The following is a 17264-nucleotide window of genomic DNA, read 5'->3' on the forward strand; positions in this document are numbered from 1 at the left end:
TGGCCATGGGCTAAATTTAGCCAACGGTTGAGCCAATGGCAAGTTGAGCAAATTGAAGTGTTTTTTCCCCCCCAGGTGTAATGCAAGGCATGATCACTGGAATGATGTTGTCTGTTAGGTGTTAAACCTGTGTTAAATTATGCTTAAAATGATTACAAGACAAAAAAGTGATGTTGAATTGAATTTGGGAAATAACATAGACATGGTTTTAAAAAGGTAGTGGGAACATTTAATTCAGTCTAAGAATTTGTAGGCGTCTTAAACCATACCCAGGGTAAGTTGCGCCAAGATACCACTTTATTGGACAAGCTATATGTTCAAAACTGTAATGTTTACATGAATTCTGATTATTTCCATGGATACACAACATCCTGAAATATATGTAGATACCTTTGTTAGAAAGAAAACCATATTTCCCTTGACGGAGTGATCCTGAATGTAAAACACATCTCAACTTTCCCCCTACTGCATCAGAAGGCTGCAGTATTTAATCTGCAGATCCAAACAGGATGCTGCTCACTCTATCACATGCAAGGAAGGGAGACTGATGAAACCGGTTGAATGGTGCCATGTTCGTGTATTTAATGTGGACATGATGACATTACATTTTCTGCAACGATGTACAAAACTTTAACAGAACTGAGAAGGCCTCAGATGAGGTAGAGCTTTCACATCGGGGACAGTGAAAGCAAAGTATAAAAACAAATCTGAAAATAATCAAATAAATCAACTCCTGTCGGCTTCTGCTCTGATCCTTGTAACTAATAAATACAGATGTCAACCAAATACATTTCAAATAATGTCATCTACGGAAAAATTGCAATGTAGTTAATTACAAATAAAAAGCCAACAGACACACACACAACTTGGAGGCATTGTTAAAACCCCAACCAAATAGAAATAAAGACTTCCACCAAGTTCTTTGGGAGGGCACCCTCGGATATCTACTGAACAAGTCCTACTTTTTAGCAAAGAGAGAGAGAGACTAAAAAAGCACTCTTTATGAAACATATTTATGCACCTATCATTTTCCATTAGAAAACTGAACTAAGCAGTGTACTACAAACCAAACGCCTAAAAAAAAAAACACATTGAAAATTATATTAAATAATTGATATCTATAATAATAATAATAATAATGATTAAAAACCAGAGGTGACATTGAACTGGACCACCTTAACCAATCAAAGACTGAATGAAATGAAGACAGTTAAACGTGTTAAAGCAGTAACCTAGTCTAAGTGCACCGGAAATGCCATTTGGTATCTAACGCTGTAACGGGTTTGGTAAGATTAAAATACAGACACACTGACTTACATACGCACACACGCACAAATACTCACTCTCTCACTCCCGCGTGGTCTGCTCGTATCTGCTAAGAGTACAAATGAGTACAAATGTGTATTTTAGGAGTTCATCTTAAAGGGTAATTCTGTACAACGGTATTTAATGGCACTAATTATTAAGGACACTACTTGATAGGCTATATTATCCGCTTCAAGTATTTGACTATCCCCATCTTTAATATACACATACAGTAAGTGTAGCTATATTCAAGCACACTGTTGTATGCATATTCAACCAACCACACCAAGTAACCGATACAGAAATCTCTTCATCTTGTGTTCATGTAAAAACTACTACCGAGGTCTCAAAGTAGACAGTATTATATCCCATGCCAATAATTCCATATCGCTGACACCCCCCCCCCCCCCCCCACACAAAATATTATTCTAAACAGCTGATAATTATTCACTCTTTTCCTATCTATCTCTGGCTATCTGTCTCACACTTGGACATTTTACGTTTGCTCAGAAAGACTGTCTGACCAATAGTCTGCTTGTCTGAACGAACATGTTGACATCCATGCACCAAAACAAGAATTACTAACTTACTAGAGCGTCACCTCACTTGGGTTGTGTTCATTAGGCACCAAACGGAAGAAAATGGACTGAAACAGGGAGGGCCCATCTGGTTTTGACCAATCAGAAACGCCCATTTTTGTTTTCCGTTGCAAAATGTTTTCGGTGTCTGCCCTAACAAACAGGACCCAGGTACTTACATTTCAATAGTCATAGGCATGGCTATGAATCCAGGAGGCGTTTTATGAGGGTGAATGCAACTTTGAGAAAAACATCACACATATGGTTACAGTGAAGCCTCTCCTTATATCGCATATACAGTATACAAGCATGGCTTTGGTCCTCACTTCCTACCTGGCCGTACAAAAACCAAAACAAGCTTTTATTGCAAAGGAGGTAGAATGCAAAGCGTCTAAAGGGAGTCTAATACGCAGAGGTAATCAAGAAGGGGCAAAACACACACACACACACACAGCAACCCTACGACGGCGCCGCAGCCATCAGAAACAAAACACTGTCTTCATCAATGCTCCCTGAAAGCTCTAGACGCCTGACCTCTCAACTCCCCCCCCCCCCCCCCCCCCACACACACCAAAAAGCCACTGTCGTGAGGACTAGCTTTTAGGAGTATACTCTTATTCAAGTAGAAAGGAGAGTACGGGCAACTTGAACCAAACAGTCCGACCACTTTGTTCCTGCTAAGAGGTTTCAGTAAGTGGGTCTAATTTGAGGTTGGAGGTGTGGGTGTGGGAAGAGGACTACGCTCCAATCAGAGGGATCAGAAAACGGCCTCCTCGTCTTCTCCTCCCAATAATTGAACGACCGTTAAAACCGCACGCTCGTTTATAACCCCCGTTAAAAGCGCACACTTTTTAATGAGCAGTATAGCAGCCACCTCCTCTCACACTGTCATTAGCTCTCTCTCCTTCCCTCCCTCTCTCTCTCTCTCTCTCTCCTTCTTTCCCTCCCTCTCTCTCTCTCTCTCCTTCCCTCCCTCTCTCTCTCTCGTTCTCTCTCTTTAATGACCGGCCAAACAGCCTCGGAGTCAGATCGTGTAGTGGTCACTTCACTTCAGCCAATCATACTGGACTCATTATAGTGGTCCTCGAGAGGATAGAACACACACATACCGTCGCTTGTCAAGTTAGCTGCAATCAGAGGGTTAGCTAAGTGTGTTCAGTTCAGTCAGTGTAAGCATCACCAACTAGGCTGCTCCATTCTGCCGTGTGTTATTAAGGGATCAGTGTCCTGAGGAACGCACAAAACCATTTCATCACAATCTAAATCAAATGGGGAAAAATAGGAAAACGGAAAGCTATAGGGACGTCACTATGCCACCATGCCATCCTTGCCCATGGGTCCACAGAGGGGGAAAACAGCATTTGTTTGCACAGTGTCCGATTTTTCCTCTCTTTCCAAGAAACCCTTTTCTTTCTTTAAAAAAAAAAACACATTTCAAATAATCCTGGTAATATTTCAATCCAAAACAGCAACGGGGGTGAGTTCACGCTGATGTCACTCTGTCAGGTGGTGTCTCTGACACAGCTCTCAGGTCTCTCTGCTGTCTGTGGGGAGGGGCTGGGAATATGGATGGAGTCTCTAGCTCTATCTTAGGCCCTGGGGATGTCACGTTGGTGGGTCTGTTATTAGGTCGCGGTGGGTCGGTGGTGGTGGGTGAGAACCAGTCCCCCTGCTCCTCCTCCTGATCGCAGCCCAGTCCCGGTGGTCTGTAATCAGGGTACTGGGCGTTGTCGAAATGTACGTGGTGGACACTCTGGACGTGGGTCTTCAGGTTCCCTTTCTGAGAGGCTCGGTACGGGCAGAGGCGGCATCGGAACGGTCTCTCCCCTTTGGGACACACACAGAGGTCAGAGGTCACACAGAGGGCAGATATGGCATGACCTTTCATAGAGTACAGGTGGTGGCAGAACTCTCCCCTGGAACGATTTCATTTGGGAGGGATTTAATACGAGGAACAATACATAGAATGATGTAAACCATGCTGGGACTGACTGTAGGTAAACAGTACAACGAATAAGACCTGTATACATACACACAGTTAGAACACAAACAGGCACAAAAACTAATTTAACCCCAAATCATGAAACGTCATGGCAACAGACTTCTAACCATTAAAATATACTGCACCTAATTCCAAAAACGACACGTTAACTTTCCTCTTTTCTAACCTACATGAACCTGACCTCCTCTCCGGTGAGAAGCCTGACGTGTGTGTAAAAGGGCCACGCAACCCTGTTGTCAGTGAAGTCCTACTTCATTTCTCTCTCTCTTTCCCTCAGTCAGCCAGCTCCACCCACTCGTTTCGCTAATTAGACTGACCTACAAACGGGCTCTGACGCCAATCACATAAATAAGCAACGGCACACCTGAACTAAACAAATGAAATTGCCGTTTAATTGCGCCTAATTATCATTATGATACATGGAAGAATATAAAATGGGGGGAAACAAATGACTCCTTCTGCCCTCAACCTCTCATTCCCTCTCTCTTACCTGAAGAAGAAGCAGAAAAATATGTGTGTTATCATACATCATTATATTGCGGTGAGGGAAATAAAAACCCCAAAATACACAATTAATCAAAAAAGAATCTAAAAGCAGAGCCAGGCGATCAGGCGGGCCGGTTGAGACGTGAGCGGAAAGCGAGCACCTCTAGGACACCGTCGTCCTGTTAGGAAGCGAGGCGGGGAGGGAGGCTGGATGGGAGTGGTGCACTAAATTACACTAAAGGTTATCGTCCCCGTAAAGCACCGCCAACACTACATCTAATTGGACCCCGACGCTGTTTCTGCTCCCATCATTCACAGCGTCGCGATACATTTGCGGATGGGTGATTCATTAAGATGGAGGTGCGGCTTGCGGACCAGGCGCTTTCACGAATGTCAAAGCAGAGGAGATTTACCTCACCCAACCCTCTCTCTCTCTCCCCCTCTCTTTCTCTCAGAAAACTTTCATCTGAAGCAGAGAGAAAAGATACATTTTGTGTGTTCTCAGGGCCAATCCTCCACACAGGGACAGACTACCGGAACTGTAGTGTTGCCGCCTATTGTTCTAGTGACTTGGTGACATAGTGACAACAAGAAATATGTGGAGTCTGAAAGCGGACGATTCCCGGAAGGACACATAACTCATAGTGAAAATGACAGAATGAATTTAAAACAATAAGGACAGGAGCACCAGCAAACATGCAGGCACGCAAACATACACAGACAAACACATGCACACAAAACTGACGTGCATAAGAAAACGGGAAGCAGCAATCCAATATGAATCTAGGGGAACAACATACTTGTTTGGGAGCTTCCGAGGAGTTGGTTTGAGCGTCAGCACCTCGGAGTCCGTTATAATCAAACACGACTGTGGGGAAAAAGGAGGGTGAGGGGTGGGGGGGGGGGGGGGGGGGGTACTTGTTAAAAAGAAAAGCTCATAGTCTCCATTCACCAGCATCACCGTTAGCAAACGCTACCATCAACCACAGCAACAACCAGTTAGTTAAAGAGAGACAACACAACAACAGCAGAGCAGAGTGGAGCTCGATGATGATGGTGATGATGGTGGTGATGATGAGACCTGGTGGAGTGAAGCCAGTGATTTAATATGACACAGACATGCTAATGAGGGGCCTCGGGGTGACTGGCCTTTCGCGTGAGGATGACGTCCACGCTGAAGAAAACCATCGGTGACAACATTAATTACAGCTCACTCTCTGTGTGTGTGTGTGTGTGTTTGTGCAATGTGTGTGTGTGTAGGGGGGTAAAGTGTGTGTGTGTGTTTACAGTGGATGCTGGGTGAGGGGAGGACTCCCTCTGCATCACTTATCGTTTGGCTCCTGTCACTTAGCATCACTGGCTGTGCCACATATCATTCACACTCTCCATGAAGAAGTTACTTATCTCACTGTCTACCACTATTACAGCTGCCCCCCACTGATGGACATGACTAGAGAGGAGAGGAGAAAGAGGACAGAGGAGAGCAGAGGCGAGGAAAAGAGAAGAGAGGAGCCACAATAACTGGTTTGGCTACCGAACAAGGATGCGTGATAATGGGAGACATATGTTGGCATGATGGACAAATGCTACGGTTCACTAGCATGCACAATTCCTTGTCTCTATCTGGCACGTGATTAATAATGTACACGGTTTGTCACAGGTCAGCAAATCATATTCGTTTAAAAACCTATTGACCAGCTATCCTGGTCAAGGGCAAAGAATGGACCCACAGGCTGAGGAGCGCAAATGAACAAATAATGTAGTTGAATGTTACTGATGTCCAGTATTGGATATGTGATTGTATGTATTGTATATGTATGTGTGTGTGTGTGTGTGTGTGTGTGTGTGTGTGTGTGTGTGTGTGTGTGTGTGTGTGTGTGTGTGTGTGTACGTGTGTGTGCACGGGCATATGTGTTTGTGCGCACATACTTATATACATGTGCATTTGTATACACACCTGCTTGTGTGTGTGTGTGTGTGTGTGTGTGTGTGTGTGTGTGTGTGTGTGTGTGTGTGTGTGTGTGTGTGTGTGTGTGTGTGTGTTAATCCCCATTTACCTGTGTGGGATCTCATGTGTGTGCGGAGGTGACTGTGCTGACTGAAGCTCTTCCCGCACTCTTGGCAGCCATATTCCCCTTGTCGAACCAGAGGCCTCAGCATCCCTACAACACAGAGAGAGAGAGGGACACGGGTTAAAACGTCGCTCCTCTTAAGAGCCACGTCACCTGGGACGACACAGAGAGAAGGATATGGGAAGAGAGAAAGAGAGAGGTAACAGGGAAAGGGTGATAAAATAAGAGTAAGGGGAATTGTGAGAGAGAAAAAAAATACAAATCCACACAAAAGACCCGATGACCAAAATGAAGATGTAGAGATGGATGGGAGGATGGAAAATAAGAGGGAGAGATAGCCGGGAAGAACTAGATGAGGGGCACACGGGCCGCACCTGCTGCCTCGACCTCTGAATGCTCGGCTATGAAAAGCCAACTGGCATTTACTCCTGTGGTGCTGACCTGGTGCACCCTCTATAACCACTGTGTTTATTACTTGACCTGGCTGGTCATCTATGAACATTTGAACATCTTGAAGAACGATCTCGCCTTTAATGGCCATGTACTCTTATAATATCCACCGGTACAGGTCAAGGCAGAGATGGCGTGACCTTCCAGAGAGGACAGGGGGTGGCAGAACTCTCCCCTTGAGCGGTTTTACTTGGGAGGGATTCAATACGAGGAACAACACATAAAATGACGTAAACTACGCACTATTATAATCCCTACACAGCCAGAAGAGGACTGGCTCCTCCTCAGAACCCGTAGAACCTCTACGTTTCTTGCCTTTCTAAGGCGTTTTTCCTAGCCACCGTGCTTCTACATCTGCATTGCTTGCTCTTTGGGGTTTCAGGCTGGGTCTCTGCATAAGCACTTTGTGACATCTGCTGATGTAAAAAGGACTTTAGAAATACATGTAATCGATTGATGGATTGATTGGATGCAAATGAATGGAACACAGGGCCACAAAGGAGTAGACACCGACAGACTAGTCTCTCGTCTCTGGCTGGAGAGAGCTAGCCTCAACTCTAGTCGAGGAGAGTAGAGTATAGAGAGGGAAGCATCATTAGTATGTCTAATGTGTCATTATGGGAGGCTAGCTCCAGGGGTTGGACTGCAGCTGTCACACAGCATCATCTCAGGCTCTGACAGGCAGACACACACAGCTACACGGCCGCCGCATACATTACAGCCAATTAAAACGCCCCGGCTGTGATGTGCCCGCTCCGCCGACCAGCCCGCGTGTCATCACATGTCAGGTGTGTGTGTGTGTGTGTGTTAGAGAGAGAGAGAGAGAGAGAGAGAGAGAGAGAGAGAGAGAGAGAGAGAGAGAGAGAGAGAGAGATTCACCTTCGTCGGGTCACTCCTCCCTTCCTCTTTCTTGGCTCATTGTGTGTTCTGTTTATTTGTACTTGTGTACGTGTGCAGAAGGGGAATATAAAAGATCATCGGCGTGTCATCCGGTCGGTGATGCAGGATGCAGGGAGACAGCAGGAAGATGAGAGAGACCAACTTGGTCCATCCATCGTCACATAACTCCCTTTCCTCCCCACCACCGCCACTACCAACCCCTCCTATGACCTCTTCCCCTGCCAGCCAAAAAGCCCTGGGGGTGTGTGCAGTGAGTGAGGGGGTGAGTTCCCAGCCCTGCCTTGGCATGTACCTGGGCTCGTGGTGCCCGCTGGTGGTATGGGTGACAGGGGAGGGGAGGTGACTGAGAGTGTCTCTGGCAGGCCTAACCCTGCCTGGCCCCTGGAAACATCCAGCCAGACCCACAAGCCTCTCTCTCTCTCTCGCCGAGGCCCTAATGAAAGACAAGTGAGCTGTACTAAACACACTAATGCACACATACACCCCCCCTCCACACACACACACACACACACACACACACACACACACACACACACACACATCCTGGCTTTCTCAAAAAAGGTCACTTTATAGCATCTGACTCAAAGGGCTAAGGCAGAGCGTGACGGTATCTGCCTGGACGGGTGACAGCGATGTCATACGTCTGCCTCCCAGGCTGTTTTCTCTCTCTGGAACATGGGGAGGAATAGAAGCCTGCCAGCTGGGTGTCTTAAGCAGAGGCCCACTTGACCTTAGGAAAGTAGCAGCAGAATACGGGGGAAATTCAGGATGTTTTGGTAATGACCATTTCTAAAGCAGCTGCTGCTGGGTTAATTATTATGTCACGTCTCTCGCTCTTTGCCTTTCTCTTTCAATCTCTCTCTCGCTCTCTTTTTTTACATATCTCTCTCTCTCTTTTTACATATCTCTCTCTCTCTCTTTTTACATATCTCTCTCTCTTTTTACATATCTCTCTCTCTCTCTTTTTACATATCTCTCTCTTTTTACATATCTCTCTCTCTCTCTCTCTCTTTTTACATATCTCTCTCTCTCTTTTTACATATCTCTCTCTCTCTCTTTTTACATATCTCTCTCTCTCTCTTTTTACATATCTCTCTCTCTCTCTTTTTACATATCTCTCTCTTTTTACATATCTCTCTCTCTTTTTACATATCTCTCTCTCTCTCTTTTTACATATCTCTCTCTCTCTTTTTACATATCTCTCTCTCTTTTTACATATCTCTCTCTCTCTCTTTTTACATATCTCTCTCTTTTTACATATCTCTCTCTCTCTCTCTCTCTTTTTACATATCTCTCTCTCTCTTTTTACATATCTCTCTCTCTCTCTTTTTACATATCTCTCTCTCTCTCTTTTTACATATCTCTCTCTCTCTCTTTTTACATATCTCTCTCTTTTTACATATCTCTCTCTCTTTTTACATATCTCTCTCTCTCTCTTTTTACATATCTCTCTCTCTCTTTTTACATATCTCTCTCGCTCTCTCTTTTTACCTATATCTCTCTCTCTTTTTACATATATCTCTCTCTCTTTTTACATATATCTCTCTCTCTTTTTACATATATCTCTCTCTCTTTTTACATATATCTCTCTCTCTTTTTACATATCTCTCTCTCGCTCTCTCTTTTTACATATCTCTCTCTCTTTTTACATATCTCTCTCTCGCTCTCTCTTTTTACATATCTCTCTCTCTCTCTCTCTTTTTGCATATCTCTCTCTTTTTACACATCTCTCTCTTTTTACACATCTCTCTCTTTTTACACATCTCTCTCTTTTTACACATCTCTCTCTCTCTCAATTCAATTCAATTCAATTTGCTTTATTGCCATGACGTAACAATGTACATATTGCCAAAGCTTATTTTGGATATTTACAATATAAAAATAAAAATGAGAATCAAAATTGTCAATGGGACAACAGTAACAACAATAACCAAGTGTCAAAAAAACCATACATTCAACAATAACAATAAGCATACAGTAGAGTACATGTGCAGGTTGATTGGTCTGTCAGACACTGTCCCTCAACTTATGGCAGGCAGCAATGTAGTGCGCTGCCAACCCACAGCTCTCTGCGTCCTCCCCCAACAGGACGGGTAGCCTATCCTCATTCAGAGAGGTCTTTGAAACCTTGAATAAGGGTTTCAAATTTGGGAAAATTACACTCTCTAATTGTTCTAATTTTGTCAGGAAATGCCACTCTGTCTCAGGTTCTGCTGTTGTGCAGTGGTTGCACAGCCTTTCCTCTACAGGGAGCCAGGTTTTCCTGTGTCTACCCATCTCAATGGCAAGGCTGTGCTCACTGAGCCTGTACTTTGTCAAGGTTTTTCTAAGGTTTTGATCAGTAACCATGGTCAAATATTTAGCCACGGTGTACTGTCAATTTAGGGCCAGATAGCACTGCATTTTGCTTTGTGTTTGTGCTTGTGTTTCCCAATAAGCAATGTAGTTTTGTTTTGACTGTGTTGTAATTTGGTTTATTCTGATTAATTGGATGTTCTGGTCCTGAGGCTTCAGTGTGTTAGTAGAACAGGTTTGTTAACTCAGCCCCAGGACCAGCTAGATGAGGGGAATCTTTTCTTTGCTCAGATCTGGATCTTCTCTGGAAAATCATTATTTTAGTTTTTGGGGGGTTTACTGCCAGGGCCCAGGTCTGGCAGTACTGCTCTAGCAGGTCCAGGCTCTGCTGTAGGCCATGTGCTGTGGGTGACAGCAGGCATAGGTCATCTGCGAAGAGTAGGCATTTAACCTCTGAATTGTGGAGACTAACACCAGGGGCTGAGGATTTTTCTAGAATAGTGGCCAATTCGTTGATGTAAATATTGAAGAGTGCAGAGCTCAGATTACAACCCTGACGAAGGCCCCGCCCCTGGTTAAAGAATTCTGTTCTTTTCTTGACAATTTTGATGCTGCACGTATTACCAGTATACATTGATTTAATTATGTCATATGTTTTACCCCCTACACCACTTTCAATAACTTTGTAGAACAGTCCTGTATGCCAAATAGAATCAAATGCTTTTTGGAAGTCGATAAAGCAAGCGTATATTTTGGTATTATTTTGGTGGACATGTTTGGTATTATTTTGGTGGACATGTTTATCTATCAGGGTGTGTAGGGTTTAAATATGATCAGTTGTGCGATGTTTTGGTATAAATCCAATTTGTCTTTTACTCAAGACATTGTGCTTATTAAGGAAGTTTAGAACTCTTACATTTATAATACTACAGAAAACCTTCCCCAGGTTACTGTTCACACAAATGCCTCTGTAATTGTTAGGGTCAAATTTGTCTCCGTTTTTAAAGATTGGGGTTATGAGTCCTTGATTCCAGATGTCAGGGAAATAACCTACACTCAGGATCAAATTAAACAGTTTTAATATAGCCAATTGAAATTTTGCACTAGTGAGTTTGAGCATCTCATTTAGGATGCCATCAGGTCCGCGTGCTTTTTTTAAATTTGAGAGCCTGAAGTTTCTTATAGAGCTCCTGGTCAGTAATTGGGGAGTCCAATGGATTTTGATTGTCCTTTATAGCTTTTTCTAATCCATTCAACTTCTCATGAATTTGGCGTTGTTCTGCGTTTGTGTCAATTTGAACGGTGTTGTAGAGTGTTTTAAAATGGGTTGTCCATATGTCACCAATTTGTATCGCTAATTCCTCTTGTTTAGATTTCTTTTGTTTTTTCCAATTTTGCCAGAAGTTGTTTGTGTTTATGGACTCCTCAATTAGTGTCAGCTGCTTGCTGTTGTACTGTGCTTTTTTGGTTCTGAGTGTACGTTTATAGAGTTTTAAAGTCTCACAGTAATGAAGGCGTAATTCACCATTATTTGGGTCTCTGTGCTTTTGGTTGGATAGTGTTCTAAGTTTTTTCCTTATAATTTTACAATCTGCATCAAACCAGTTGTCATCTGTGATCTTTTTTGTTTTGTTTTTTATCAATTTCAATTGTGCTTCTTTTGCCGTTTGCCTGAATATATAGTTGAGGTTTTGTACTGCTAGATTGATGCCTTCTTTACTGTGAGTGAATGTGGTATCCAGAAAGTTATCTAAGAGTGTTTGGATATTTTGGTTCCAGGTTGATTTCTGGTATTCTTCTGTGCTGTTTTGGGCCCATCTGTATGAATTTCTGATGTTGTACAGATTACTGGGCTGTGAATGTCTGGTTGTTTCCATGTCTGTTCTTTTGAGGAACAACGTCATTTGTCTGTGATCAGACAGAGGTGTTAGTGGCTTGACAGTGAATGAGCTGAGAGAGAAAGGGTCAATGTCTGTAATCATATAGTCTACTGTGCTGTGGCCAAGAGGTGAGCAGTAGGTGAATCTCCCCAAAGAGTCCCCAGTAACCTACCATTGACAAAGTACAGACCCAGGCTTCTACAGAGCTGCAACAGATCCCTTCCGTTTTTGTTGTCTCTCTCTCTCTCTCTCATTTTACACATCTCTCTCTTTTTACACATCTCTCTCTTTTTACACATCGCTCTCTTTTTACACATCGCTCTCTTTTTACACATCTTTCTCTCTCTCTTTACACATCTCTCTCTCTCTCTCTTTACACATCTCTCTCTCTCTCTTTACACATCTCTCTCTCTCTCTTTACACATCTCTCTCTCTCGCTTTACACATCTCTCTCTCTCTTTACACATCTCTCTCTCTCTTTACACATCTCTCTCTCTCTTTACACATCTCTCTCTCTCTTTACACATCTCTCTCTCTCTTTACACATCTCTCTCTCTCTCTCTCTCTTTACACATCTCTCTCTCTCTCTTTTACACATCTCTCTCTCTCTCTCTCTTTACACATCTCTCTCTCTCTCTCTTTACACATCTCTCTCTCTCTCTCTCTCTTTACACATCTCTCTCTCTCTCTCTCTCTTTACATCTCTCTCTCTCTCTCTCTCTTTACATCTCTCTCTCTCTCTCTCTCTTTACATCTCTCTCTCTCTCTTTACATCTCTCTCTCTCTCTCTTTACATCTCTCTCTCTCAATTCAATTCAATTCAATTTCAATTCAATTGACTTTATTGACATGGCAAGTTATTATTACTTACATTGTCAAAGTATACATATCGAAAAATGTAAATAAAATATATATGTATATATATACACAAAATATATATATATTTATATATAAATAAATGGTGGGATTAACAGCAATAATAATAGTAGTAGTGGACATGGGATTACCATTAATAACAGCTACAACAACAATATTAATCAGAACAACAATACATTAAAGCAACAGTAGTAGACCAGTGTCAACATGACTGAGAAGACACATGACCTGGTACGAAAGACAAAACAAAACTAAGCTAAATGGGAAATATTATCAACATTACTTAGCATTTTTCACTGGCTGTCCCTCAGGCTGTGGCAGGAGGACACATATTTGGCTGCCAAAACTGCACATTTTGGCTTTTCACCCAATAAATATTTGAATTTTTCTTCATCTTTTATAGTTTCAAATTCTTTGTATTGAATTATAATTTTGGGAAAGAAATATGCTCTTAGGTCTGAGTATTTGTCACAGTGTAGTAGGAAATGCACTTCTGTCTCTACCTCTCCCCTGGAGCAGAGTGAGCACAGCCTGTCCTCCCTGGGCAGCCAGGTTTGTCTGTGACGACCGGTCTCTATAGCCAGACTGTGCTCACTGAGTCTGTACCTAGTCAATGTTTTCCTCAGTTTTCTATCAGTCACAGTGGTCAGATAGTCTGCCACCATGTACTGTCTGTTTAGAGCCAAATAGCATTGAAGTTTACTTTGATTTTTTGTGGTGTCTTTCCAATAGGTTATATATTTTTCTTTTTGTTTTGTGATGATTTGGTTGGGCCAGATTTTCTGAGGGCTGTCCCGAGGCTCTATGGGGTTGGTTTGGGTTGGTGAACTGAGCCTCAGAACCAGCTGGCTGAGGGGACTCTTCTCTGGTTTCATCTCTTGACATTGTAGAGCTGTGTGATGGAATGTTTTAGGGTCACTTGTTTTTAGATGGTTGTAAAATTTGATGGCTCTTTTTTCTATTCGAATGAGGAGGGGATATTGGCCCAATTCTGCCCTACATGCGTTATTTGGAGTTTTTCTTTGTACTTGCAATACAGTCTTGCAAAACTCTGCATGCAATACTTCAATTGGATGTTTGTCCCATTTAGTAAATTCATTATTAGACAGCGGACCCCATACTTCACTGCCATATAGAGCAATTGGTTCTATAACTGATTGAAAAATTTTGAGCCAGATTCTAATTGGAATTTCAATTTTGATGTTCCTTTTAATGGCATAGAATGCTCTTCTTGCTTTGTCTCTCAGCTTATTCACAGCCATGTGAAAGCTACCTGTGTTGCTGATATTTAGTCCTAGATATGTGTAGTTTTTGGTGTGTTCTAATAGAACTGTGTCCAAATAGAATTTATATTTGTCATCCTTATTTCCGGACCTTTTTTGGAATATCATTATATTTGTTTTTTTTAGGTTAACGGTCAGAGCCCAAGTCTGACAGAACCTGTGAAGATGATCTAGGTGTTGCTGTAACCCCTCTTTAGTGGGAGACAGCAGCACCAGGTCATCTGCGTACAGCAGACACTTGATTTCAGTGTTGTGTAGGGTGATACCAGGTGCTGCCGATTCTTCTAATGTTTTTGCCAATTCATTAATGTAGATGTTAAATAATGTTGGACTTATTGGGCAGCCCTGTTTCACTCCCCGCCCCTGAGAGAAGAAGTCTGTTTGCTTGTTGCCAATTTTAACCGCACATTTGTTTTTAGTGTACATTGATTTAATAAAATCATATGTTTTCCCTCCAATACCACTTTCTATTAGTTTATAAAAAAGACCTTCGTGCCAAATTGAATCAAATGCTTTCTTGAAATCTACAAAACACGAGTAGATTTTGCCTTTGTTTTGGTTAACTTGTTTATCAATTAGAGTGTGGAGGGTGTAAATGTGGTCTGTTGTACGATAATTTTTTAGAAATCCAATCTGGCTTCTGCTCAGGACGTTGTGTTCGTCAAGGAAATGATGTAGTCTGCTATTTATAATACTGCAGAGAATTTTCCCCAAGTTGCTGTTAACGCATATTCCTCTGTAATTATTTGGGTCAAATTTGTCTCCATTTTTATAGATTGGTGTGATCAATCCCTGGTTCCAAATATCGGGGAAAATACCTGCAGTGAGGATAATGTTGAAGAGTTTGAGTATAGCCAATTTGAATTTGTGGTCTGTATATTTGATCATTTCATTTAAAATCCCATCAGCACCACAGGCCTTTTTGGGTTGGAGATTGCATATTTTTTCCAATAATTCTTCTTCTGTAATTTGGGTATCCACAGGATTCTGATAGTCTTTGACTGCTAATTCAAGGATTTGTAATTTATCTTGTATATCTTTTTGTTCTGGGCTCTTTGTTATATTGCTGTAGAGGTTTGCAAAGTGATTTCTCCACATATCCCCATTTTGGATAGCCAACTCCTCATGATGAGGTTTGTTTAATTTATTCCAATTCTCCCAGAAGTGGTTTGATTCTATGGATTCCTCAATTCCATCCAGCTGATTTCTAATGTGCTGTTCCTTTTTTGTTCTTAGGGTGCGTTTGTATTGCTTCAGTGTTTCCCCATATTGAAGGCGTATATTTTTGTTGTCTGGTTCTCTCTCTCTCTCTCTTTACATCTCTCTCTCAATTCAATTCAATTCAATTCAAGGGGCTTTATTGGCATGGGAAACATGTGTTAACATTGCCAAAGCAAGTGAGGTAGGTAATATACAAAAGTCAAATAAACAATAAAAATGAACAGTAAACATTACACATACAGAAGTTTCAAAACAATAAAGACATTACAAATGTCATATTATATATATGCAGTGTTGTAACAATGTACAAATGGTTAAAGCACACAAGTTAAAATAAATAAACATAAATATGGGTTGTATTTACAGTGGTGTTTGTTCTTCACTGGTTGCCCTTTTCTTGTGGCAACAGGTCACAAATCTTGCTGCTGTGATGGCACACTGTGGAATTTCACCCAGTAGATATGGGAGTTTATCAAAATTGGATTTGTTTTCGAATTCTTTGTGGATCTGTGTAATCTGAGGGAAATATGTCTCTCTAATATGGTCATACATTGGGCAGGAGGTTAGGAAGTGCAGCTCAGTTTCCACCTCATTTTGTGGGCAGTGTGCACATAGCCTGTCTTCTCTTGAGAGCCATGTCTGCCTACGGCGGCCTTTCTCAATAGCAAGGCTATGCTCACTGAGTCTGTACATAGTCAAAGCTTTCCTTAAGTTTGGGTCAGTCACAGTGGTCAGGTATTCTGCCACTGTGTACTCTCTGTTTAGGGCCAAATAGCATTCTAGTTTGCTCTGTTTTTTTTGTTAATTCTTTCCAATGTGTCAAGTAATTATCTTTTTGTTTTCTCATGATTTGGTTGGGTCTAATTGTGCTGTTGTCCTGGGGCTCTGTGGGGTGTGTTTGTGTTTGTGAACAGAGCCCTAGGACCAGCTTGCTTAGGGGACTCTTCTCCAGGTTCATCTCTCTGTAGGTGATGGCTTTGTTATGGAAGGTTTGGGAATCGCTTCCTTTTAGGTGGTTGTAGAATTTAACGGCTCTTTTCTGGATTTTGATAATTAGTGGGTATCGGCCTAATTCTGCTCTGCATGCATTATTTGGTGTTCTACGTTGTACACGGAGGATATTTTTGCAGAATTCTGCATGCAGAGTCTCAATTTGGTGTTTGTCCCATTTTGTGAAATCTTGGTTGGTGAGCGGACCCCAGACCTCACAACCATAAAGGGCAATGGGCTCTATGACTGATTCAAGTATTTTTAGCCAGATCCTAATTGGTATGTTGAAATTTATGTTCCTTTTGATGGCATAGAAGGCCCTTCTTGCCTTGTCTCTCAGATCGTTCACAGCTTTGTGGAAGTTACCTGTGGTGCTGATGTTTAGGCCGAGGTATGTATAGTTTTTTGTGTGCTCTAGGGCAACGGTGTCTAGATGGAATTTGTGGTCCTGGTGACTGGACCTTTTTTGGAACACCATTATTTTGGTCTTACTGAGATTTACTGTCAGGGCCCAGGTCTGACAGAATCTGTGCAGAAGATCTAGGTGCTGCTGTAGGCCCTCCTTGGTTGGTGACAGAAGCACCAGATCATCAGCAAACAGTAGACATTTGACTTCGGATTCTAGTAGGGTGAGACCGGGTGCTGCAGACTGTTCTAGTGCCCGCGCCAATTCGTTGATATATATGTTGAAGAGGGTGGGGCTTAAGCTGCATCCCTGTCTCACCCCACGACCCTGTGTGAAGAAATGTGTGTGTTTTTTGCCAATTTTAACCGCACACTTGTTGTTTGTGTACATGGATTTTATAATGTCGTATGTTTTACCCCCAACACCACTTTCCATCAATTTGTATAGCAGACCCTCATGCCAAATTGAGTCGAAGGCTTTTTTGAAATCAACAAAGCATGAGAAGACTTTGCCTTTGTTT

The 17264-nt window shown here is 42.3% G+C and overlaps 1 protein-coding gene across 2 annotated transcripts in view; it reads right to left on the reverse strand.

Moving 5' to 3' along the window:
- Positions 1–557: 557 nt before the first annotated feature.
- Positions 558–17264, reverse strand: part of LOC139564043 (zinc finger protein 516-like) — a 63200-nt gene continuing 46493 nt past the window's right edge. The window contains exons 4-6 of one of the 2 annotated variants that reach the window (XM_071383241.1): positions 6429–6533; positions 5172–5239; positions 3507–3710 (exon numbers count right to left, since the gene is read on the reverse strand). In XM_071383241.1, coding sequence (XP_071239342.1) covers positions 3651–3710; positions 5172–5239; positions 6429–6533 — 233 coding nt within the window. In that variant the 3' untranslated portion in view covers positions 3507–3650. Of the gene's footprint in view, positions 3711–5171; positions 5240–6428; positions 6534–17264 lie in introns of both variants that reach the window. The other variant, XM_071383240.1, reaches the window with a different exon arrangement.

The sequence above is a fragment of the Salvelinus alpinus genome, chromosome 35 (assembly GCF_045679555.1).
Source record: "Salvelinus alpinus chromosome 35, SLU_Salpinus.1, whole genome shotgun sequence".
In the NCBI taxonomy this organism is placed as follows: domain Eukaryota; kingdom Metazoa; phylum Chordata; class Actinopteri; order Salmoniformes; family Salmonidae; genus Salvelinus; species Salvelinus alpinus.